The sequence below is a fragment of the Clupea harengus genome, chromosome 11 (assembly GCF_900700415.2).
Source record: "Clupea harengus chromosome 11, Ch_v2.0.2, whole genome shotgun sequence".
Taxonomy (NCBI): Eukaryota; Metazoa; Chordata; class Actinopteri; order Clupeiformes; family Clupeidae; genus Clupea; species Clupea harengus.
Window position 1 is genome coordinate 11,870,086 of NC_045162.1, and position 27,736 is coordinate 11,897,821.

General features: G+C 42.4%; 1 protein-coding gene across 1 annotated transcript in view; it reads left to right on the forward strand.

Annotated features, from left to right (window-relative positions):
* The first annotated feature begins 16,801 nt into the window (after positions 1–16,801).
* The window catches only part of itga10 (integrin, alpha 10), a 37,097-nt gene continuing 26,162 nt past the window's right edge, over positions 16,802–27,736 (forward strand). Inside the window, exons 1-4 of the mRNA XM_031575866.2 lie at positions 16,802–17,637; positions 24,649–24,760; positions 25,186–25,295; positions 25,842–25,930. Coding sequence (XP_031431726.1) covers positions 17,586–17,637; positions 24,649–24,760; positions 25,186–25,295; positions 25,842–25,930 — 363 coding nt within the window. The 5' untranslated portion in view covers positions 16,802–17,585. The remainder of the gene's footprint in view (positions 17,638–24,648; positions 24,761–25,185; positions 25,296–25,841; positions 25,931–27,736) is intronic.

Sequence of the window (27,736 nt, forward strand, 5' to 3'; positions counted from 1 at the left end):
CACAGGCACACACACACACGCACTTACACTTACACACACACTCACATACATACATACACGCATCTACAGAAACATACACACACATGCATGCACACACACACATGCACACATGCACATCACACACACACACACACACACACACACACGCACAGAGGTGGCCATGAGGTAAAAAAGACCCATAAGAAAGGAATTTTGAGAAGTTTTAGGAGTCACACTCTGGCCTTTCAGTTCTGCAGCTGTACTTAGTTACAGTGTGACCCCAATAAAAGCCCCTTCCTCTACCTCCTGCCCCTGTAAAAGGGCTAAATAACTGCCCCTCCCTCTGCGTTTATTGCCCCCTGGGGCAGTAAAAGGCAGCTGTCTCTCCCCTTTCAAAAACGCTGGGGCTGCACCCAGACCCCAGTAAAAAAAAAAAAAATCACACATTCGCATACCGAACCAAACACACACATTCTGCACACCCTTCGCACATCCCATCAAACGCTCGCCCTCCGTACACACACCCTAACACCACACACACGTCGTTCACACACTCTCATGCAAACCACAGGTACACGTGGACAGACAGTCAGACACACACGCACACATTAGCTGGTGTATAGAGTTGCCTCAACTCCAGACTGTGTATCTTGCATGAGATGTACCCTGTCAAGCAGCTGCAGGTTGTTATGCATGTAAATGACACACGCCATAAGGTTTAATAATCTGCAGAGTGTAGATATTTACGAGAAGGGCCGTATACTGCCTCAGAAGCCATCCCTTCTAAAGATACTGGGAAGTAAGCCTACTTTCTATTATTCTAATCAAATCAGTATTATGACACACACACACACACCCTCAAAGGACCACATCAAAGCCAATTCACATGTGAAACTGACACACACACAAAAGAAAACAGAAACTCACAAACACACACGCTCACAGGGTGCTCCAGAAACTGATTAAACATGTCAGAGACACTGCCAAATATCACATCCAACCCAACCTCCTTCAAGCGAGCACTGTTTCTTTTGGCAGCAAATAAGAATGAAGTCACAATCATGTTTTATTAACCTAGTTCATCGATTAACACACATTTAAAAGGCCTTAAATAAAGCGCTCATGATAGCAGGTGTCATAACTCACTGGGGATCAGAGGGGGTGCCACCAGTGTTGTAAAGAGCTCTTCAGGTGTGATGGCACATCCATAAATTAGGCTGTCTCTGTAGGGGCTGCCCTGGGGCATTACCTGCCACTAAGAGAAAGGCCCAGATGACAGATTTATTGGACACGCCCTAGAGGCCAGATACATCAGGAGAGGAGGATTGTGGGTGCAGGGAAATTAATTTTGTCTCAAAGCAGCAGGTGACTGGTGGATCAGGCATCTACAGGTGTCACGGTAGTCTGCCCCTTAGAAGTGGGACACACACACACACACACACACACACACACACACACACACACACACAGATAGACAAACACACATTCACATTCCCACACACACACCCTCATACTCAGAAACACACACACACACACACATGCACACACACACAGATAGACAAACACACATTCACATTCCCACACACACACCCTCATACTCATAAACACACACACACACACATACACACAGATAGACAAACACACATTCACATTCCCACACACACACCCTCATACTCAGAAACACACACACACACACACGCATACACACACAGATAGACAAACACATATTCACATTCCCACACATACACCCTCACACTCAGAAACACACACAGACACATGCACGCAAACACACGCTTTTGATCATAATCATCAATCATCATAAATATTCATGCTGTCACTCACAACAGGTTTTCTCTCGTACACATACACACGACAGACATGGTATTTGCTACATATGTTCTAAACAATTGCCAATACTACTGTACATTCCACAACAGTTTTTAACATCCAATGTACACACTCGCATAAGTAAACAAAAACATACAGCATGTCTTTATAACATTACATTCATACACAAACACACACATAAACAGACAGACACACACACACACACTGATAGACAAACACACATTCACATTCCCACACACACACCCTCATACTCAGAAACACACACACACATACTCACACTGAAACACACACACACACACACGCACACACTTCCACAGGCTGTTCCACTGACGCAGGCCCAGGTATGTGGTGAAGGAGGAGAAAAAGCAAACAGCTCATAAAATTCCCATGTACCTGCCGATTCTAAGCCCGCCTGGGGCCGGGCCCCGTGAATCCAGATTCTGGAATACGAAACCGGGGCGCACATGGACATGCGAAATCAAATGGAAGTGGCTGGAAAGTTCACAGATGAGGGCCAAGTCTGTCAGCTCCGCATGAGCATCCATCTGAAGGCAGCTTTCAGATTTAAACTTGCCCTCCTGCTGCTGCTGCTGCTGCTGCTGCAGCTGTGAAACCCCGCTCTCAATAGACAGGCTTAAGAAATCATCATCATTTCCAGATATTACAGGAGAGAAGGGCCACAGCCGTGAATGTGATCAGTGGTTAGAGGGCCGGGGTTAGGTACAGATGCCAGAGCTGCAGGATGAGGCACCAGGCATTACGAGTGGAGCACAGATCTGAACTCAGTGACTCTGCCTGTTTTATTATGATCAGTCCTTACATGGAGCTCAAACTCTGAGGCTCGTACAGTACACTCAGTCAGAGTGGGCACCATGACATAAACAGGCACACTTATACAGGAGAGAGAGGGAGGGAGGGAGGGAGGGAGAGAGAGAGAGAGAGAGAGAGAGAGAGAGAGAGAAAGAGAAAGAGAGAGGGAGGGAGACATAAAGAGAGAGAGAGAGAGAGAGAGAGAGAGAGAGGGAGGGAGACATAAAGAGAGAGAGAGAGAGGAAAGTCAGAGAGAGAGAGAACATGAGTGAGACAAAGGGGGGAAAGGGGCAAAGAGAGAGAAAGATGGCAAGAGAGATGGAGGGAGAAAAAGAGAGAGAAAACTAGAGAGATAGATAAAGAGTGAAGAGACAGACAATGAGAAGAGTAACAGTGGAGAGATGTTGCCAGCAAAACAAAAATACCAAGAATGAGGGAAAGGGACAACTAACTGCTAAATTACTTTGTTTTAAATTGCCTCCATACGTCTGGGATGTTTGTGGGCTTGTGGCTCCCTTTAGTCAGACCCATTATCCAACACAACAACATGGGAGAAATATCTCAGAAAAGGACCAAATGTGACAAACACGTGCCAGATCAGGGCCAGATTAGAGCCATATCAGGGCCATATCAGAGCCAAATCAGGGCCAAAACAGGATAACAGTCATCTGAAACCAGGTGCTGTTTTCAACAGGCTGTTATTCTGACTGCTGCTGGAAAGCGTACTTTGGCAGTCGTACTCGTTCTGCAGAATGCCCAGTATGTGGTCTAATTATGTGTCAGTGAAAGTGTGTGTGTGTGAGAGAGACAGTGTGAGAGCATATGTGTGTCTGTGTGTGTGAGAGAGAGAGAGACAGGGTGAGAGTATATGTGTGTGTGTGTGTGTGTGAGAGAGAGAGAGACAGTATGAGAGAGTATATGTGTGTGTGTGTGTGTCTGCTTGTGTGTGTGTGTAAGAGAGAGACAGAGTGAGAGAGTATATGTGTGTGTGTGTGTGTGAGAGAGAGACAATGTGTGTGTGTGTGTGGTCCCTGGTTAATACCTAGTGTTATTATATGGGTGGTTGGTGTGTAAACTGGGTGTGTGAGAGCATACGGTCTGTACTATTAATCCCACTATGGTCAAGCAAAAAAAAAAATGTGTGCAGTATGTGTGAATGTGCATGCATGTCCTTGTGTGTGTGAGTTTGTGATGTGTGTGTGTACAAGCAGACGAGTGTACCTGAGTGAAGTGTGTGTGTGTGCACATGAGTCTGAGAGCAAACAAACAACAGCCACTACAAGCAGCTCAATAATGCAGCCTGTCTTGTTCACATGAATTTCACTTTCATGCATTGCAACATTCTGTGATCATCACATAAAACCGTCTGAAAATGTTATGAATGTTTGCTATGAGACTTAAGACTGCTGTGAATGTGAGTCTTTGTGCCCAAGAAGCTGCAGTAAAATTACCAGCAATCATTTCGGTCTCACACACACACAAACTCACACATTCACACACACACACAAACTCATACATTCACACACATACAGTCAGAGAGACAGAGCAAAAACAGAGTACATCAATCTGTACAGCATAATATTTCATAACATTTCATTCCCAGATGCCTTAATGTCTTAATGGTTGTTTTACACTTTGTCATGCGCCTAGGCAGCGTCTTTGTTTATGAAGCCCAACGAACACAGTTGGCTCAGTGTCAAACATAAGAATCTGCGGTTTACACGCAGACATACAGTTGATCTACCAGAAAGACCACAGACACCTGTGCAGCATGCAAATAGCTATGGCATTCACTCCAGCTCAAAACAAATTAACCGCAGCGAACATTCTGCACGCTGAGGAAATAAAAAGGTTGTGAAATACTCTGTAACTGTCATTGCACAACCACTATCACACACACACACATATATATATACGTGTGTGTGTGTGTGTGTGTGTGTGTAAAGATGTGTGATTCAAAACTTGACAGCAAAACTTTTCCCTGTTCACGGATATGAAGGACTGTGGTCTTTGGAAATGGTATGATTGCAATGTTATTATTATGACTTTTATATTTCACTCTTTTCTAATGATTTAGTGTTAATGTCAGTATGTAAGTATGTGCTTACGGTTGGGATCATTTTTATTTCAGATGTCTGTCAAGCCATAAAACATACAATAGCGTCCCCTGGTGGTGACAATTACATAGTATATTAAAATGCCTTTGCATTTCGATTAATTTCTTTCCCTTACACCCTTTTCTGTACATGATGGTACAGGGGACATTGACTGAGTGTGCACAATGTGTGTGTGTGTGTGTTTGTGTGGGTGGATTCACACAATAGTAAATTGTACTGGACACCAGGTGAGCCTGGACCAGGTAGTGAACAGATGAGGAAAAACTTCATCCAGAAAAAGGTGATTAAAGTCTGAATTGCCTGAATCAGTTCTGTATATTTGATTGGACCAAACCTAAAAATCAGTCCATGCACATTAAAGTAATTTTGTAACCTACCTGTACACTACATCTTGGCAAAATGACAGGTTTACAAAGTTTTGACAACAAACAGCCATGGCACCAGTGTCTATCTACCCAGCCCTCTACCAAATATCCACCAACCAGTCCCCCAACACCCCTACTCCCAACATACCATACCACACCCATCTTCCTTTGGCAATGTAAGACCTCACGTGGACTTCTGGAGTTGTTTTTTTAATGCGTGTGGGCTTTTTTTCCCACAGGGAAGAGCTAATATGCCGACCTAGGGCACAGAAGAATGATTTATGGATGACTACTGGGATGTGCTGGAAGAGGAACCTGAGTAAACCTACCATCCTGACTGGTAACAATGGCAGTAAATGACCTAGTTACGAATACCCCAAATTACACAAACCCCTCTGGCAACAGTTTAAAGGGGAAATATGGTGGAACGTCGCTTAGTTGAGCTCACTCTTTTGAAGATTTAACTTGTAGCCAGAGAGCTTACCAAACTGCTCTAAGATGTTAAGAATAACAGGAAGGGAGGATGTATGGCTGAAAATATACAGCAGGAGGTCACCTGTGTAAACGCAGAGTATATGAGTCGGATAGCAAAAGGCTCTGTGGTGAGAGCAATAGCACTCCCCAGTCATGTGCAAATATACCATCCATCAGCTATTATACCCCCAAAAGTTAAAAAAATCTTGCCAATAAATTAGGTGAAGCTACTACTCTTTTGGAGGTGCAGGAGGCAATTAAGTCGCTGCAGGGTGCCAAATCTCCTGGTCCACTTGGTTCTACAGCAGTTCTATAGAATGTTCTCTGCCACCCTGACCGCAGTGTTAGCAGGAGTGTTCCTTCCTGAAAGGCCACGTACCACAATCCACGTCTGATAACTCCATTTCTTTGTTACTAAAGAAAGACAAATATCCCTTCCTCTGCGGCATTTACAGACCAGTCTTGCTTTTAAATGTAGATACAATTCTTCAACAAAAAATTAGGCTTCAATTCTAAATTCATATCTTGGATTATATCTTGGATTATATATTATATATATATTATACTTATTTCCACCTCTCCTAGGGAGTGGCTTTGCACAACTAATGGGGGGAGGGACAGAGGGAACAGGTCAGGGCTGTCCAATTTCTCCTCCGTGTCTTTTGTTGCACGTGTGCCATGCCCCATGTAGCATCCATCTCCTCCAGCTACCGTCCTTCTCCAGGTGTTCTTGGATCTACCTGGAACTTTCTTTCCTGGTGGTCTCTATATGAGTGCTGCTCTAGGGACTGTTAGCACTGTTGTTGTATCCTCCCTACATGGCCTAGCCATTTGAGCAGGTGTTGACTGAATTCTGTGCCGAGGGTCTTGCAATTTGTCTTTTCACACAGTTCTTGCTTTTGCTGGGCCAGAATATGACAGATTTTTTTATCTGTTTTTTTTTGTACCTATCTTTCTTTCTCTCCCTCGCTCTCATATCCAGATTTAGGTTTTCAAGCTGTAACAGATACATTATAAGAGAAGAGACAAATCACTGACGGGAAAATGAAATGAATAGCAGGGAACCCGTAACGCTAAACATGGCGGATTTGTAACTGTAAGTCCTGCCCAGTATTATAAAGAGCATAACATAACTGACGTTTTGCCTCTCCTGCACATTCTGTTTATTTCCACCGTTGCCATAGCAATAGCTTTGCTGTGAAATTTGGTGCACGCTCAGTGAACAAGTCAACGCGAAGAAAGCCTTATTTGAACAATTGAGGAAACAATTTTCACAACGTTTGTCAGATTTAAGCGCAGATTCACGTCATGTACTTTCAATGTCTGTTTAAACCATCCTGTGTGGAGTGATGAATCTACCCCATTCATTTAGATGGGAGCCTGATCTTGTTTGCCCAAAATAGCTGCCCAGAGGCATTGCCAAGATGGCTGCTGAGAGTCTTTGCCACACAGAAATTGCCCTCTGCTTGTTTCCGGTATTTCTATTCTTAGTGAGGCTAGTTTCTGTTGGTTATTCTGTTGATTTTCTTTTGTTTTCAGGCTGAAAACAGACAAACACTAGTTTGAGGTCCTTTATAATTTTGGCCTTTTTACTTCCTTTCACTTCATGTCTTTTGGTTGTGCTTTCTGTTTTAGTTCACTTCCCTTGGAAATGAAGTCTGTGCTATTGAGTTCCGTTCTGCTAGCAACGATAACCCCAGGAAGTAAAACGAAACGAGGAAGTAAAATGAGTTTGTTGTATCAAATGAAAGGTTTTTACAACAAACAACCCTGTTAATCGACTGGGTAATATAAAAACCTTTTATATGCAACGAGTTTTATTGTTCCATTTGTCCTAATGATCGGGAAAATAGTTAAAAGCGTGTTTGAAAGTTATAGTAGCCTATTTGTCATTATAAAGTCCTAATCTGTCTACTCGCTAGATCAGACTTTATAATGGTATTTTGTTAACTGTGCATTATATTAACTTGCTTTAAAACAAGGTAAGATATAGTGAGTTAATTTTAAGCGTACAGGATACTTTGATAATGACTAAGATGTAGCTGAAAATTGACAATTAATATTACTTTCATAGTAACATCAAAATGGGTTAAAAACGATTCACTGATGTTACAAAAGTATGATTTTCTTGTTTAAATATAGGGAACACTGACTAAACAGGCATCATTGCAAATATTGTAGTAAGAAACAGTAAAACACACAACAATCTGCTGATAAAAGGATTATGTCTTCAATAAAGTTGGTTGAACATGTTCAGAACACTGTAAAGAAAGGGTAAAAAATGTTTAGCAGTAATTAATCTGGCCATTCACTGTGAAAAAACACTTGACACACAGATCACACAGGTGAAAAGGGATTATCTCCAATGCCAGGGTATTGCCATGTGACACGTATCACTCTTTGCTGATGAAACTAAAGATTGTGTCTCAATGAAAGGGGGGTGGAATATGTTCAGGACACTCCAAACATTAAATAAAATGTGTGAAGTAGTTGAGATTTACGTCCCTGAATGCTCCACAATACTTTAAACATAGGTGATCAGACAGGCGATAATGCATTGTCTTCAATGGTAGGGCCATGTGACATGTATCACTCTTTGCTGAAAAAACTAAAGATTGTGTCTCAATGAAAGGGGGGTGGAATATGTTCAGGACACTCCAAACATTAAATAAAATGTGTGAAGTAGCTGAGATTTACGTCCCTGAATGCTCCACAATACTTTAAACATAGGTGATCAGACAGGCGGAAATGCATTATCTTCAATGGCAGGGCCATGTGACATGTATCACTCTTTGAAAAAACTAAAGATTGTGTGTCAATGAAAGGGGGTGGAATATGTTCAGGACACTCCAAACATTAAATAAAATGTGTGAAGTAGTTGAGATTTACGTCCCTGAATGCTCCACAATACTTTAAACATAGGCCTACACACAGGCGAAAATGCATTTATTCAATGACAGGGCCATGTGACACGTATCACTCTATGCTGATGAAACTAAAGATTGTGTCTGAATGAAAGGGGGGTGGAATATGTTCAGGACACTCCAAACCTTAAATAAAATGTGTGAAGTAGTTGAGATTTACGTCCCTGAATGCTCCACAATACTTTAAACATAGGCCTACACACAGGCGAAAATGCATTACCTTCAATGGCAGGGCCATGTGATACGTATGACACTTTGCTGAAAAAACTAAAGATTGTGTCTCAATGAAAGGGGGGTGGAATATGTTTAGGACATTCCAAACATTAAATAAAATGTGTGAAGTAGTTGAGATTTACGTCCCTGAATGCTCCACAATACTTTAAACATAGGTCATAGGACAGGCGAAAATGCATTATGTTCAATGGCAGGGCCATGTGACACGTACGTTTAAAGTATTGTGGAGCACTCAGGGACGTAAATCTCAACTACTTCACACATTTTATTTAATGTTTGGAGTGTCCTGAACATATTCGACCCCCCTTTCATTGAGACACAATCTTTAGTTTTTTCAGCAAAGTGTCATACGTATCACATGGCCCTGCCATTGAAGGTAATGCATTTTCGCCTGTGTGTAGGCCTATGTTTAAAGTATTGTGGAGCCTTCAGGGACGCAAATCTGAACTACTTCACACATTTTATTTAATGTTTGGAGTGTCCTGAACATATTCCACCCCCCTTTCATTGAGACACAATCTTTAGTTTTTTCAGCAAAGAGTGATACATGTCACATGACCCTGCCATTGAAGATAATGCATTTTCGCCTGTCTGATCACCTATGTTTAAAGTATTGTGGAGCCTTCAGGGACGCAAATCTGAACTACTTCACACATTTTATTTAATGTTTGGAGTGTCCTGAACATATTCCACCCCCCTTTCATTGAGACACAATCTTTAGTTTTTTCAGCAAAGAGTGATACATGTCACATGACCCTGCCATTGAAGATAATGCATTTTCGCCTGTCTGATCACCTATGTTTAAAGTATTGTGGAGCCTTCAGGGACGCAAATCTGAACTACTTCACACATTTTATTTAATGTTTGGAGTGTCCTGAACATATTCCACCCCCCTTTCATTGAGACACAATCTTTAGTTTTTTCAGCAAAGAGTGATACATGTCACATGGCCCTGCCATTGAAGATAATGCATTTTCGCCTGTCTGATCACCTATGTTTAAAGTATTGTGGAGCCTTCAGGGACGCAAATCTGAACTACTTCACACATTTTATTTAATGTTTGGAGTGTCCTGAACATATTCCACCCCCCTTTCATTGAGACACAATCTTTAGTTTTTTCAGCAAAGAGCGATACATGTCACATGGCCCTGCCATTGAAGTTAATGCATTTTCGCCTGTCTGATCACCTATGTTTAAAGTATTGTGGAGCCTTCAGGGACGTAAATCTGAACTACTTCACACATTTTATTTAATGTTTGGAGTGTCCTGAACATATTCCACCCCCCTTTCATTGAGACACAATCTTTAGTTTTTTCAGCAAAGAGTGATACATGTCACATGGCCCTGCCATTGAAGATAATGCATTTTCGCCTGTGTGTAGGCCTATGTTTAAAGTATTGTGGAGCATTCAGGGACGTAAATCTCAACTACTTCACACATTTTATTTAATGTTTGGAGTGTCCTGAACATATTCCACCCCCCTTTCATTGAGACACAATCTTTAGTTTTTTCAGCAAAGAGTGATACATGTCACATGGCCCTGCCATTGAAGATAATGCATTTTCGCCTGTGTGTAGGCCTATGTTTAAAGTATTGTGGAGCATTCAGGGACGTAAATCTCAACTACTTCACACATTTTATTTAATGTTTGGAGTGTCCTGAACATATTCCACCCCACTTTTATTGAGACACAATCTTTAGTTTCATCAGCAAAGTGTGATACGTGTCACATGGCAATACCCTGGCATTGGAGATAATCCCTTTTCACCTGTGTGATCTGTGTGTCAAGTGTTTTTTCACAGTGAATGACCAGAATAATGACTGCTAAACATATTTTACCCTTTCTTTACAGTTCTGAACAAGTTCAACCAACTTTAATGAAGGCATAATCCTTTTATCAGCATATTGGGGTGTGTTTTACTTTTTCTTAACACAATATTGTCTGTTTAGTCATTGTTCATTATATTAAAACAAGAAAACCATACTTTTGTAACATCAGTGAATCGTTTTTAACCCATTTTGATGTTACTATGAAATGAATATCTCTGATAGTTTAAGAAAACACGGGGCTAATAAGGGACTTTTATTTTGAAAAATCGTTACCGGAAGTCGCTCGAGCTCATTTGCCTATAGTTGCTCACTGAACGCTGCTTTGCTCACTGAACGCTGCTGGGATAATGGACTTGGCATTAGTTCCGTTCTGCTAGCAACGATAACCCACAATAACCCCAGGAAGTAAAACGAAACGAGGAAGTAAAATGAGTTTGTTGTATCAAATGAAAGGTTTTTACAACAAACAACCCTGTTAATCGACTGGGTAATATAAAAACCTTTTATATGCAACGAGTTTTATTGTTCCATTTGTCCTAATGATCGGGAAAATAGTTAAAAGCGTGTTTGAAAGTTATAGTAGCCTATTTGTCATTATAAAGTCCTAATCTGTCTACTCGCTAGATCAGACTTTATAATGGTATTTTGTTAACTGTGCATTATATTAACTTGCTTTAAAACAAGGTAAGATATATTTAGTTAATTTTAAGCGTACAGGATACTTTGATAATGACTAAGATGTAGCTGAAAATTGACAATTAATATTACTTTCATAGTAACATCAAAATGGGTTAAAAACGATTCACTGATGTTACAAAAGTATGATTTTCTTGTTTAAATATAGGGAACACTGACTAAACAGGCATCATTGCAAATATTGTAGTAAGAAAGAGTAAAACACACAACAATCTGCTGATAAAAGGATTATGTCTTCAATAAAGTTGGTTGAACATGTTCAGAACACTGTAAAGAAAGGGTAAAAAATGTTTAGCAGTAATTAATCTGGCCATTCACTGTGAAAAAACACTTGACACACAGATCACACAGGTGAAAAGGGATTATCTCCAATGCCAGGGTATTGCCATGTGACACGTATCAAACTTTGCTGATGAAACTAAAGATTGTGTCTCAATGAAAGGGGGGTGGAATATGTTTAGGACATTCCAAACATTAAATAAAATGTGTGAAGTAGTTGAGATTTACGTCCCTGAATGCTCCACAATACTTTAAACATAGGTGATCAGACAGGCGAAAATGCATTATCTTCAATGGTAGGGCCATGTGACATGTATCACTCTTTGCTGATGAAACTAAAGATTGTGTCTCAATGAAAGGGGGGTGGAATATGTTCAGGACACTCCAAACATTAAATAAAATGTGTGAAGTAGTTGAGATTTACGTCCCTGAATGCTCCACAATACTTTAAACATAGGTGATCAGACAGGCGATAATGCATTGTCTTCAATGGTAGGGCCATGTGACATGTAACTCTTTGCTGAAAAAACTAAAGATTGTGTCTCAATGAAAGGGGGGTGGAATATGTTCAGGACACTCCAAACATTAAATAAAATGTGTGAAGTAGTTGAGATTTACGTCCCTGAATGCTCCACAATACTTTAAACATAGGTGATCAGACAGGCGATAATGCATTGTCTTCAATGGTAGGGCCATGTGACATGTATCACTCTTTGCTGAAAAAACTAAAGATTGTGTCTCAATGAAAGGGGGGTGGAATATGTTCAGGACACTCCAAACATTAAATAAAATGTGTGAAGTAGTTGAGATTTACGTCCCTGAATGCTCCACAATACTTTAAACATAGGTGATCAGACAGGCGATAATGCATTGTCTTCAATGGTAGGGCCATGTGACATGTATCACTCTTTGCTGAAAAAACTAAAGATTGTGTCTCAATGAAAGGGGGGTGGAATATGTTCAGGACACTCCAAACATTAAATAAAATGTGTGAAGTAGTTCAGATTTACGTCCCTGAAGGCTCCACAATACTTTAAACGTACGTGTCACATGGCCCTGCCATTGAACATAATGCATTTTCGCCTGTCTGATCACCTATGTTTAAAGTATTGTGGAGCATTCAGGGACGTAAATCTCAACTACTTCACACATTTTATTTAATGTTTGGAGTGTCCTGAACATATTCCACCCCCCTTTCATTGAGACACAATCTTTAGTTTTTTCAGCAAAGAGCGATACATGTCACATGGCCCTGCCATTGAAAATAATGCATTTTCGCCTGTCTGATCACCTATGTTTAAAGTATTGTGGAGCCTTCAGGGACGCAAATCTGAACTACTTCACACATTTTATTTAATGTTTGGAGTGTCCTGAAAATATTCCACCCCCTTTCATTGAGACACAATCTTAAGTTTTTTCAGCAAAGAGTGATACATGTCACATGGCCCTGCCATTGAAGATAATGCATTTTCGCCTGTCTGATCACCTATGTTTAAAGTATTGTGGAGCCTTCAGGGACGCAAATCTGAACTACTTCACACATTTTATTTAATGTTTGGAGTGTCCTGAACATATTCCACCCCCCTTTCATTGAGACACAATCTTTAGTTTTTTCAGCAAAGAGCGATACATGTCACATGGCCCTGCCATTGAAAATAATGCATTTTCGCCTGTCTGATCACCTATGTTTAAAGTATTGTGGAGCATTCAGGGACGCAAATCTGAACTACTTCACACATTTTATTTAATGTTTGGAGTGTCCTGAACATATTCCACCCCCCTTTCATTGAGACACAATCTTTAGTTTTTTCAGCAAAGAGCGATACATGTCACATGGCCCTGCCATTGAAAATAATGCATTTTCGCCTGTCTGATCACCTATGTTTAAAGTATTGTGGAGCCTTCAGGGACGCAAATCTGAACTACTTCACACATTTTATTTAATGTTTGGAGTGTCCTGAACATATTCCACCCCCCTTTCATTGAGACACAATCTTTAGTTTTTTCAGCAAAGAGTGATACATGTCACATGGCCCTGCCATTGAAGATAATGCATTTTCGCCTGTCTGATCACCTATGTTTAAAGTATTGTGGAGCCTTCAGGGACGCAAATCTGAACTACTTCACACATTTTATTTAATGTTTGGAGTGTCCTGAACATATTCCACCCCCCTTTCATTGAGACACAATCTTTAGTTTTTTCAGCAAAGAGCGATACATGTCACATGGCCCTGCCATTGAAAATAATGCATTTTCGCCTGTCTGATCACCTATGTTTAAAGTATTGTGGAGCATTCAGGGACGCAAATCTGAACTACTTCACACATTTTATTTAATGTTTGGAGTGTCCTGAACATATTCCACCCCCCTTTCATTGAGACACAATCTTTAGTTTTTTCAGCAAAGAGTGATACATGTCACATGGCCCTGCCATTGAAAATAATGCATTTTCGCCTGTCTGATCACCTATGTTTAAAGTATTGTGGAGCCTTCAGGGACGTAAATCTGAACTACTTCACACATTTTATTTAATGTTTGGAGTGTCCTGAACATATTCCACCCCCCTTTCATTGAGACACAATCTTTAGTTTTTTCAGCAAAGAGCGATACATGTCACATGGCCCTGCCATTGAAAATAATGCATTTTCGCCTGTCTGATCACCTATGTTTAAAGTATTGTGGAGCCTTCAGGGACGTAAATCTGAACTACTTCATACATTTTATTTAATGTTTGGAGTGTCCTGAACATATTCCACCCCCCTTTCATTGAGACACAATCTTTAGTTTTTTCAGCAAAGAGTGATACGTGTCACATGGCAATACCCTGGCATTGGAGATAATCCCTTTTCACCTGTGTGATCTGTGTGTCAAGTGTTTTTTCACAGTGAATGACCAGAATAATGACTGCTAAACATATTTTACCCTTTCTTTACAGTTCTGAACAAGTTCAACCAACTTTAATGAAGGCATAATCCTTTTATCAGCATAATGGGGTGTGTTTTACTTTTTCTTAATACAATATTGTCTGTTTAGTCATTGTTCATTATATTAAAACAAGAAAACCATACTTTTGTAACATCAGTGAATCGTTTTTAACCCATTTTGATGTTACTATGAAATTAATATCTCTGATAGTTTAAGAAAACACGGGGCTAATAAGGGACTTTTATTTTGAAAAATCGTAACCGGAAGTCGCTCGAGCTCATTTGCCTATAGTTGCTCACTGAACGCTGCTCTTGGCATTCGGGGAGGAAGGAATGAATGCTCCGCTTCGCATCAGAGGCGCATTACCACCTCATGCATTGATTTCTGCTAACCAAACACAGCTTTGTCCATTAGGCCTATCCCTTACTTGTGTTTATGTTGATGCCACCTAGAGTGATATATTTTGTGAAGAACTATAAATTCAACCCTTCTTACAGAAATTACTTGTAGTAAGTAAGGATACAAGGCAAATTAATAACTTCTTAAAAATATAAATTTGACTTTAATAATTTAATTTGAACGCAACTTCTAGGTGTGTATTTGGACACCAGGAGAGTGCTTGCTTTCAAGGGCGCTTCTAGCTTTGAAAAGATCAGGGGCTAAATTAAGTTTGCCTGGAACTTGTCTTATTTTTTTTTAAGGGAGATTGGCATCGTTAGTTTGGGGGGGTATATCTACCTAGATATTAAGAGCACATGCGTAGCAAAAGAGAAAACAATTGAGCCAATGTGCAAGTCCCTTTTGTTCTTCAAGTTTCTTCAAGAGAGGGAGAGAGAGAGAGAGAACACTTCACTTGACACACTTGGCCGTCAGTTCATCGTGGGCTAGTTATTGGTGTAAGGCTATCTGGCTTGGGTTGCTATATAGTCACGTCAGTAAACGTTTTTTTTGGGCATCAACATAATTCGATACATTGTGTGGCCTGCGTACCCAATGTACATACCGATTTATACAACGATTTACCTGAAGTTTTCGTCGTGAAATAGACAAGAAGACTAGATTGTTGTTTTTTTTAACCGGAGCTTTTCATCTGGGTACACGCGCCCTCCAAATATGCGTGCACTGTACAGTGCTTGATTAGTCTCCCTTCATTTGGGCGCTGAAAGTCAAGTTCCACTCTGTTACACAGTCCGTCTCATGTTTTACTATAAACATCTCCGTTTTCAAATACTCGGGGCTATGCTTAAAAAATGACTGTACCTAACGACCCCACTGCTTGCTTTTTCATTGGATGTCGTGAAGTATTTTTTCTTCGTTGAATATTTTGAAATCATTCATGCAGAAGGCAATAGAGGAGTGGATGAAAACCATGGAAAATCCAGATGTTGACATCTTGATCCTTTTACACGAAACTATTGCACGAAAGTAAGTGAGATTCTGAGGATGGTGTATGAGATGGAGCCACTGATATCGCAGACGATGCTGAAAACTAAATGGACGCCTACCTGGAGTCCTGTTTCCCAATTGAGCGACCTGTAAACCTGTTAGAAAATGTTATACTCTACTGCCCTCTTGTGGTCAAAGAACAATGCTAAGAACATCACTTTTTCGTCTGTTGTGTTGAACACAACCTGGACTAGGACCATAGGCCCTTAACCTACTACACCGACATCTCCCTTAATGTAACACTTTCTTCAGCCCACCCAGCACAACCATTGTCACAACAAAAAACTGTTAGGCCATAATTATTTCCAGAGACAACTTTTATGCAATTACCAATAATTGTGAAACAAATGACAAGGATAGAGCATTACATCAGCAATTACATGGTTATGACATGATTATGTAACTCTTATTACGAGAGTTAAAATATGTCAGCCTACAGTTCTTAAATCTACGAGGTTAAATCTCTTAAATCTTCGAGTCTAAAAAAATCTCAACTCTCATGAGAGAGATGGGCCTTTAATGAGTAGCCTATCAGAGCTTCTTGCTATATATTTTTCACCAATGTCTAACAATAGAAGAAAAATACTTCTTTGTACTAAATACTTAGAAAATACTCAGTACCAACCAAAATACATTACCGAAAAACATTAAATAAAATACTTCGACAGTAAGCAGTTTGTATAAATTCACTTACACGCACATGTAGAGCTACAGTTTTTAAATGATGCCTGACAAACAGTAGGCAGGACGGGGGGTTATGTGTGTAAAAAAAAATGAAGATGGAAACGAAATGAGGGGATGTGGACTGTTGGGAGAGAGAGAGAGAGAGAGAGAGAGAGAGAGAGAGGAGTGTGGTTTGGGGTTTTTAAAATTCGAACCAGGCGCAGAGAGGGGCCAGTGTGCTGGTGCTAGACGGGACTGTCCTACTCCACGCCGGGATAAAAGCCCTCTTTCATTTGACAGTGTATATTTTGGAGAGAGCTCCAGCCGCTCAAAGGAAACCGCCGTGAATATGGAAACGCGTGCTGAAAGCTTTAAACAATCGTCAGTAAATTGAAAGGAAATACGGAATCACCAACGATTCATTTTTACCTCAAAAACTATGTAGTTGAAGTGGCACGGTGTTCTATACAGAGATAACTTATTGAATAACGCTTGCCACGAATCTGGCTGTATATTGAGACGCGGGGGAGACGCGCTGACCAGGCTGAGATATTCTGCACAGACGTTTTTGCTGGGAGATATTCAGGTCTTCAGAGTGCATCCTTTACTCTGTTTTGATGGCCACACGGCGCTAAAGGACACACACATTCACCAGCTCTGGAATTAAACTGGGTGGTAATCTTTCTGTTTTGGAGAAGAAAACTAAAAAAGTAAAATTGCAATGCAGTGAGCTTTTTACGATATTCATCAAGCATCTATTTACGTACCCGTAATGTAAAGCACTGCTGCTTGCACTGGATCACTGGACTTTGCGCGCGTTATGCCACAAGAACGGAACCGTAACGCAGGTAGAGGGAACACGCACAGTTAAAAAGTGCGCGTGTGCGCACAAACTTGTACAGATGTACGGCTTTTAAACGAACTCCGGGAAGTCCGACTGGAAGCAAAGAAACTCAAGCAACCTACAAGGATAGATAACATCAAATACCAGACAAATGGAGTTACGCAAATACCTGCTACTACTGAACTGTATTATGCTTCTCAAAGGTAGGAATACTTTTTTCTCCTTGACCCTTGCTTTTATTTATGTTAAGGTCTATTTTTAGTGGTAAGGATTACCAAATGAGAGCTGGGCTCCATAGTTGTAGAGCATGATATAATACAAAATGTATTCCCTCCTAGGCTAACGACTGGACACATATGAATTGAACCATTCATAAGAATCTCAGATGTAATGTCACAGGAGCTCAGGACTCAGGTTACTATCCATTACTTGTCTTGCTGCGCTAGATGAACTTGAGGACAGTGAAGCAAACTCGGGTCATTTTCTTGAGGGGGTATATTGTTTTTACTGTTGACTGCAGCAAGAAACAAATCAGGGGCTTGGTAAGTCATTTAGAACTGTCTATTTGGCGAGTGCGTGTCCTCAGGTGTCACCTGGCGCATTGACGTCATGATTCTCCAGCAAACCACAGTAACTTAACGGTAAACCACCCCACATTTCCCAAAGCCCTTGGAGTTGTTTAATCAGCCGACGCTTTAAAATAACGGAAAATACCAAGGCAGCTTAAATGCCTTTATTTTCTCGACTTTTGATTTTGGCGTAGAAAATATCGGAAATTCCGGCGAAGACTATTTCCTTTTCACAGGCATGGTTGTAATTTGGTTCGTTCCGCCACCGTTCAGCCGCGGGTTCAGCCACGGGTTGTTTGGTGTAGCTGCCCCTTAATATTCAGGCGTTAACGACCCTAATCCAGTAGTTGAGACGCAAAGCAAACAAAGCGCTCTAATTTGGGAACAGAGACACAAACTCATTTAAAACTGAAATCTAAAATATATCTGAAAACATAGCAGAATTCTTTCTGCCAAAGGAAAACCTTGTCCAGGTTGCACTGTGGCTAACATTGTTTGCGAAGCCCCTTCACGCTGTTACAAGACCCTGAAAAGCCATTAGGGTCCCAGGCATCTGCTCTCCCTGTCATTTGTCTTCCTCGATGCATTACTCCTACAGGTCATGCATGCAGATTGGCTCTGGGCCTACTGTGTGAGTGTGTGTGATTGTGTGTGTAGTGATGTGTGTGTGTGTGTGTGTGTGTGTGTGTGTGTGTGTGTGTGTGCTTTAAAAAAAAAAAATGATATGCTACACCACAATATATAAGCAGCATACCCCTTGGTGTTGATGTTTTAGATGTCAATGTTGGGATTTAATATCACATTGAGTGTAAAAAGTTACAGGAGAATGAAAATGTGGTGGGGGCTGTGGTCACTGCACATTGGCTGTGTATATTTATGATGGGTGTGTATGTCTGCATGTGTATGTGTGTCTTTGTGTGTGTGTGTGTGTGTGTGTGTGTGTTTGTCTGGCGTGTTTGTAAGTGCAGTTGAGCAGGTATATTACACATAGTGAACATGTGTGCTTACACTTGCCTATGGGTGTGTGTGTGTGTGTGTGTGTGTGCTTACACTTGCCTATGGGTGTGTGTCTCGTGAGGTTGTAGATGTAGTTTTGGAGTGTGTGTGGTCAGTATGTAGACACAGTTTACGTGTCTACGTGTGTCAGTATATAGGTGATGTGCGTGTGTGTGTGTGTGTGTGCATGTGTGTGTGTGTTTGTGCGTGTGCGTGTGTGTGTGTGTGTGTGTGTGTGTGTGTGTCGGGTCAGTCTGTAAGTGTAGTTTTGGAGTGTGTGTGGTCAGTATGTAAACACAGTTTTTGAGTGTGTGTGTCTATGGTCAGTATATAGGTGATGTGTGTGTGTGTGTGTGTGTGTGTGTGTGTGTGTGTGTGTGTGTGTGTGTGTGTATGTGTGTGTGTGCATGGTCAGTATAGGTGATGTGTGTGTGTGTGTGTGTGTGTGTGTGTGTGTGTGTGTGTGTGTGTGTCTGTGTGTGTGTGTGTGTGTCGGGTCAGTCTGTAGGTGTAGTTGTTTATGCTGATGGTTTCAGCAGGTGCTCCTCTGATGCACTCCATGCACTCATGCTCTGTTGTGCTGCAGTCAAATGAAGAACACAGACCTCTCACTCCCTCTCACCCCCCCCCCCCTCTTTCACTCTCCCTCTCCCTCTCTCACTCCCTCTCTCTCTCTCTCTCTTTCTCTCTCTCTCATTCTCCCTCTCATCCCCCCATCACTCTTACTTTCATTCTCCCTCTCTCACTCCCTCTCCCTCTCCCTCTCTCTCTCTATGTTCTCTCCTTTTTCATTCCACCCAGATCCCTAGAGTAAACGAATAGAAATAGGAGTGCTCAGGAGAGTGTGTGTGTGTGTGTGTGTGTGTGTGTGTGTGTGTGTGTGCATGTGTGTGTGTGTGTGTGTGTGTGTGTGTGTGTGTGTGTGTGTGTGTGTGTGTGCATGTGTGTGTGTGTGTGTGTGTGTGTGTTGTTTTTGATTGAAACCTTTGAATTTAATTTGGATGTGGAAGCAGCGAATAGAGGAATGTAGGCATTCAGCAGGTAGGATTACAGGAAGGGAAGGATCGAGCGGGGCTGAGACACAGAGATGATCCCACAGTAAGAGAGAGGGAGTGAGTGGGGCTGAGACACAGAGATGATCCCACAGTAAGAGAGGGGGAGTGAGCGGGGCTGAGACACAGAGATGAGCCCACAGAGAGAGAGAGAGGAATCGAGTCAGTGCTTTGATACATGAGAGGAAGTGATTCTCATGAAAAATCATTTTACCATTACAATATAGGACATTGTCTAATGGACGGTGGTGGAAATCCTATAAACCTGATTCTAACACACACACACACACACACACACACGCACACATACACACACACACACACACACACAGGCACAAATACACACACACACACACACACACAGGCACAAATACACACACACAGGCACAAATACACACACACACACACACAAGTGCATAGCAGAAGGCAGATCTGAAGAGGAAAAGCACTGTGGCTCATTGAGACTGTGTTCTGTACCCTGCTACTCATGGTTAGTGTTTCCTCATCGGGGGGGTGGGAGGGCCCAGTGTCCCCGTCTAACGCATCCCATGTGGGGCAATAGACCACGTGGGGAATGCTGGGATATGCAGAGCCGAAGCGAGAGAGACACAAATCCAACTCACTGTGTCTGTGTTTGTGTTTGTGTATGTTTGTCTCTTTGTGTGTTTTTATGAAAGAGAGCTAGAGAGTGTGTTTGTGTGTCACTTTCTCTCTCTCTCTTTGTGTGTGGGTGTGTTTGTGTGTGTGTATGGAGGGAAACCTACACTTTGCAGCCACCACTGAATGGTACAAATGTTTAGAGTTACCATGGCGAATCCCTGGAGGCTCTATCTGAGGCTGGAGCCATAAACTCCAATGAGATTTAAAGCAGAGAGGGAAAGAGGAGGAGAGAGGGACAGAGAGAGAGAGAGAGAGAGAGAGAGAGGGAGAGAGAGAGAGAGAGAGAGAGAGAGAGGGAGAGAGAGAGCAGGAAATATTCTTCATCAACATATCACACTCTAGAACAAAGTGTCAAGAAGCTTCTGCATATGAAACATTCAGAATAACCCCTCTCTCCTTGTAAGTAAGTGGGAAGTAGTACCCAATGCAGTCTGAATGGTCTGAAAGCTTTCAGTTACCAGGTGGTCGTTCAGCCTGTTGTAAGCTTACTGTACAAAGGTTTTATCTGGTTTTCCTTTGTTATGCTATATTCCTTCTATTCCTTAAAAAGGAAATTCAAAAGAACCACAAGTTTTCTTACAACATTATATATTGCACATTGACCCCAAAACAAAGCCTAATTATCTCTGTAGATCAAACCTCTGCATGGATGGGAAAACAGGGAGGAGGTTGTAGGAAAAGCCCAGTCTCTTTAGCACAAAAGGAATAAAACACCATGGCGTACAAGGATCAAGAGTGTTTTTGTAGTAATGACCCATGTACTGTCTTTCCTGATGGTTCCTAATGGGATCCAGGTCCCAGGTTTGGGATCCTTCAGTGGAGGTTTCTCCAAGGTGGTATTAGCACAAATAATTTAGTATCCATTTTTAATGAAAAGGTTTACCTGTCTGTCCCTTCTGTAATCCCACTCAAACTGGTGTTCAGTTCCTCTGTCAGTGTGGGAGCCGGAACCATCTTTTTTGTGTCTGAGGGAAGACAGAGTTAGAGATGGAGAGAGGATTGAGATGAGATGAGAGAAACCCTTAATGTGTCTGTGTGTTTGTGTGTGAGAGAGAGAGAGAGAGAGAGAGACAGAGAGAGAGAGAGAGAGACAGAGAGAGAGAGAGAGAGAGATAGACAGAGAGATGGAGAGAGGATTGAGATGAGATGAGAGAAACCCTTAATGTGTCTGTGTGTTTGTGTGTGAGAGAGAGAGAGAGACAGAGAGAGAGAGAGAGAGAGACAGAGAGATGGAGAGAGGATTGAGATGAGATGAGAGAAACCCTAAATGTGTCTGTGTGTTTGTGTGTGAGAGAGAGAGAGAGAGAGCCAGAGAGAGAGAGAGAGAGAGGGGGAGATGGAGAGAGGATTGAGATGAGATGAGAGAAACCCTAAATGTGTCTGTGTGTGAGAGAGAGAGCAAGAGAGCGAGAGAGACAGAGAGATGAAGAGAGGATTGAAGTGAGATGAGAGAAACCCTAAATGTGTCTGTGTGTGAGAGAGAGAGCGAAAGAGAGAGAGAGAGACAGAGAGAAGATTAAGATGAGATGAGAGAAACCCTAAATGTGTCTGTGTGTGTGCGTGTGAGAGACAGAGAGAGAGAGAGAGAGAGAGAGGGAGAGAGGAAGAGAGGGGGAGAGAGGAAGTGTCAGTAATTAAACAGCTGCATCTGCAGTGTGTCTGAGACTGAATGAGGCAGTGATGCAGATGGGGATGGGGACTCCTGCTGCTCCTGTGGAGACGGAAATCAGTCAAAAGTCAAAAGATATCAGAGCGAAACAAGAGATGGATGGATGAATGGAGCATAAAAAAGGACTGACTTGAAAAGGAAATGTGTGGGAAGTCTAAGAGAGACCAGGAGGAAGGAAAACACTCCTGGGGAGGGACAGAGAGGGGGAGACGAGACAGAGAGATGAGACGAGACAGAGAGGGGGAGACGAGACAGAGAGATGAAACTCACTGTGAGAAAGAGAGAATGAAAGAGAGGGTTTCTCTCTTTGGTTCTGATAGAGTGGTAGAGGGAGGAAGATGATAAGGAGAAAGGCATTCTGGACCCTGGTGTGGTCTGGTTCTGATTCTGGGCACTGGACTCCTGTTTATGGATTACAGCCCTGGCTCTGAATATGGGGAGTTTGACTCATAGCGAGGTTTCGGGGGTCTGGTTTTAGACGCTGGGGTCTTGGGTTTGTGTTTTTGACTCATAGTGATGATTTGGGGGTCTGGTTTTAGATGCTGGGGTCTTGGGTTTGTGTTTTTCGACTCACAGTGATGTTTCGGGGGTCTGGTTTTAGACGCTGGGGTCGTGGGTTTGTGTTTTTGACTCATAGTTATGTTTCGGGGGTCTGGTTTTAGACGCTGGGGTCGTGGGTTTGTGTTTTTGACTCATAGTGATGTTTCGGGGGTCTGGTTTTAGACGCTGGGGTCGTGGGTTTGTGTTTAGTCTTTGACGGGGGGTGGGGGCTCAGCAGTGCGGTGCGGGTTTGGGTTTGGTTCTATGGAACTGGGGCTCGTCGTGTTTGGGTGTTTGGTTTTGGCCGCCCGGACCGTGTTTTTGGAAAGGCTCACCCTCTGTCCCACTTCACTCTGACAAAACAATCAGCTGAAACCCAAGCCAGTGGAGCAGCAGTGTGTGTGTGTGTGCGTGTGTGTGTGTGTGTATGTGTGTGTGTGTGTGTGTATGTATGTGTGTGTGTGTGTGTGTGTGTGTGTGTGTGTGTGTGTGTGTGTGTGTGAGCATGTGTATGCTGCAGCCTGGAACACACATCAAACATTTAACACATTTAACTCTCTCACTCTCTCTCTCTCTCTCTCTGAGTGTGTGTGTGTGTGTGTGTACATACATTCCTGAGTTAAACACTTTGTTCACCATTGTGCTTTCCGCCAACTTTCCCCTCACCCTACACCAAGATTGTGATGGAAATGCGAAATGTGAAATGCGGCCGTCACAAAGGAAATATTTAGAGCGATGCATCAAGGAATGCCATCATGACTGATCAGTGGCAGGGCTCTGTATGTTTGGGCTCTGACCTCCCTTTGTGGTTCAGTCTCTCTCTCTCTCTCTCTCTCTCTCTCTCTCTCTCTCTCTCTCTTTCTCTCTCTTTCTCTCACTCTCTCCTTCTGTCTCTTCTTCCCTCTCTCTCACTAATTCTTTCTCCCTCTCTCTCTCCTGAAATTCTGTTCTCTCTAACTCCCTCCCTCACAGCTCTCTCTCTTCCTCTCTTTCCCTCTCCCTCTCCCTCTCTCACATTCACACGCTCTCTTCCTAACTGTAACTCCCTCGTTCTTGGTCCATGTAAAAGGTAGGTTTGTGTGTCATAACAGGGAGCTACTATGCTCAGTAGTTATTACAACCCACACCCTTCCTCCTCCTCCGCTCCTCCTCTCAAACTCTTGTTTATATCCCTCTCGGCCTTTGCCCGCCCTGTTACCTTCTCTCTCCAATTTCAGAATGCAAACAGTGGAATCAGCAACTGAATTAATTATATATAACACCTTTAGAATGTTATACCGTACCAAAGCTGCTCGGATAGCATAAAATAGTGTTTTTCCAAAATTAAAAATGTTTAGTTAACAGTATGTATTTATAGTTCAATATGTTGGTGATGTTCGAGCAGCTGGGAATATATTTTGAGGGAATATGTTGCCTGTGTGACCATCTAATCAGGGGAAACAGTTGAGTCACAGAGATCCAATCATTCAGGACAAGATGGCAACTATCAAATGAGGTCACTGACATGTCTGCCAATCATGGGCCATAACCAAGACAGCATTTCTTCATGTGCTTGTGGGGGATGGGGTGTCAGGCTTCAGTTTGTGTCTTCTCTTAATGGCCTGGTCTGTCAGTGTTTCAGTCTGTGATATGTAATCTGGCCAGGTCTGTGTCAGTGCTTCAGTCTGTGTTTTGTCTTATTGGCCAGGTCTGTCAGTGCTTCAGTCTGTGTTTTGTCTTATTGGTCAGGTCTGTGTCAGTGCTTCAACATTGATGTGACGAGGCCACGGATCTTCACTGGACCAGAGGACTCACAGTTTGGCTTCTCTGTGCTCCAGCACGAGGCGGATGGGGAGAAATCGTGAGTAGCGAGTGTTCTACTGCCTGAAGGCCAGTTTAGTTGCCCTCATGAAGGGCAAGTTGTTCTGAACTCAGTGTGAAGTCAGAGCTTCAAAAAGAGTACTGCCTCGTGATTATACAGTATTTATCATTCCGCACTAATTGGGAAATATGTTAAAGACTTAAAAATACTTGAAGAATAACAATATTGAATTATATTGAACAAAAAAAGAAATTGTACAAATGTAAATTATACAATTTCTATATCTGTTTAAATGTCTTAGAACGGAGGAGTCAGTGTTGATGAAGTTGATATAAGATAGCCTAATTTGATTTATTTCACACTGTCAGACCCAGAGGGTTCATGAGTGTCTGAGTCTTTGATCAGTGAGTACAGGTTCACTCAGGTTCACTCAGGTTCAGACTGACTGGGTATTGTGTGAGCAGGATGCTGGTGGGGGCTCCCTGGGATGGAACGCCCGATAACAAGAAAGGAGACATCTACAAATGCATCATGGGAGATGACAGCGGCTCCAACTGCACCAAACTCAACCTGGGTAATACAATATGACTCAAATCCTCTACCCTAGACTTTACCGTCATAGTCAGGCATAACCATTACAGTTGAAATATGAAATATGAATATGAAATATGAAATATTGAAATATTGAAATATCAAGAAAACATTCAATTACCATGAAACGATCTACTGACGTGTTAGTATATTTTACTCTAAAGTACACTGAAAGAACTCTCACAGTCCATTATGGGGTATGGGGTATCCAGTATTATGGGGAAATATTGCTTATACTTTATAGTACCCTTCATTTGTCTTTCTTTCCATCTCTCTGTCTCTCTATCTCTCCATCTGCTCTCTCTCTCCCTCCCTTTCTGTGTCACGCCATCACTCCACCTCCTTCCTCTCTGTATCTCCCTCTCTCTCTTTATCTCTCCATCTTCTCCCTCTGTCATGCCATCACTCCACCTCCTTCCTCCCTGTCTATCCCCCTCTCTCTATCTCTCCATCTTCTCCCTCTCTGTGTCACGCCATCACTCCACCTCCTTCCTCCCTGTCTCTCTTCTCCCTCTCTCTCTCTGTACAGGTGACACAGCTCTAGCGAATGTATCACGGAACCTTAAAAACTCTCACCTGGGCATGACCCTCAGCCCAGGTGCACCTGACGGGCTCCTGGTAAGCACACACACACACACACACACACACACACACACACACACACACACACACACACACACACACACACACACACACACACACACATCCATCTCTGTGTATGAGTAAACTCCAGACCCACAGTAAGAATGCTGAGGTTTACCCCACTCTCCCCAGTAAGTGGTTTGCACATGCGAGTCACGCCTTGGCCGGCAGTGAGATTCTTCTTCATGGGTTTGTAAAGGAAGTGGTGAAGGCTGTGCAGGATGCAGTCACTGCCACATTAGAGGCAGTGAGTCAGTGAGGGAAAGTGTAGCCTAGACACCTGCGTCAAACGCTTTGTGATGTGTTGTCATGTGTGTGCCTGTTTGAAAACTTGTTGTTGTGTTTTTGCAAGTGTTTAGGGTGTGTGTGTCCTTGAGAGCTTGTGTGTTTAGGGCTTAGGGTTTAGGGTTTAGGGTGTGTGTGTGTGTGGGTGTGTGTGTGTGTGTGTGTGTGTGTGTGTGTGTGTGTGTGTGTGTGTGTGTGTGTGTGTATGTGTGTGTGTTTGCTTGAGGGCTTTGTGGACGTGGATGACCATGGCTTGGGAATTTCCCAGCTATTGCTCACCTGACCGCGTCCATCTCGTCTGACCAGACAAACGCACACACGCACACAAACAAACATACAAACAATCGCCTATCCTTTCAAAGGACTGCAGTGTCTGTCTCCATGGTGAAAAACAAAGGCAAAGAAAAGAAGAGAGAGAGAGATGGAGAGGGAGAGTTAAATATGATGTTTGGAAGATAAAATGAAGTAAGACCTTTGTACACAAAGACACACACACACACACACACACACATGGACACTGGGTGTTGCAAGTCGTAGAACACTCTATGTAGTGGCTAAATCTTGCAAATTTGTTTTACCGCTTCTTGGAGTTCCGGTGATTGTTTCTTGACGCGTGATTCAAAGAGTCCAGGAGACGTGGATATAATTAACTTGATTCCGTTTATTTCATACATCAATCAAAAGTAAATTAAAGCATTAAAGTCTTTGTTTGTATTTCTCTGTTTTGTTCTAATCAGGCTCTGCACGGTTCACGTTCACGGTCAATGATGATATGCGCAGGCCGGAACTCTCCACTCTCCTTGGCCTGGCACACCTTTATCCTGATGCCAATTAATGTCTGACCTATAGGGGGCACACACTCAGAAACAATTGCAACTTCCTAATTCGGGATAATTCAGTACAAATTAAATCACTAATAACAATATAGTCACACAAACTGAAATATCAACTAAATACTCAAATGGCTCCTACACTCTAAACTAGATCTCTCTTTGGTGGAATTACTTAGTGGCCATTGCCAACAGTCTGTCACTCCTCTCTCTTTTTCTCTCTCTCTCCTGTGTGTGTGTGTGTGTGTGTGTGTGGGGGGGGGGGGGTATGTGTGTCATAAAATCTAAATATGCTTATGTTTTATTTCCTTTACCTTTGGTGTCTAGGTATTTATGCGTTATAAGTGGAGGGAGGGTGTAGAAGTGTGTGTGTGTGTGTGTGTGTGTGTGTGTGTGCGTAACTGGCCCTTTGGGACTGGAGTCACACACAGGTCAGCGAGGACTGGGCCAGCTAAACCCACACTGGGGAGTGTGTCGTGTGTCTTGGAAGTCAGACCTCTCAGAATGAACTGTGTGTGTGTGTGTGTGTGTGTGTGTGTGTGTGTGTGTGTGTGTGTGTGTGTGTGTGTGTGTGTGTGTGTGTGTGTGTGTGTGTGTATGTGTGTGTGTGTGTGTAGGTAATGAGGCACACAGTGCAGTGTGTCTTTATGTGTGTCAAAGCGCATGA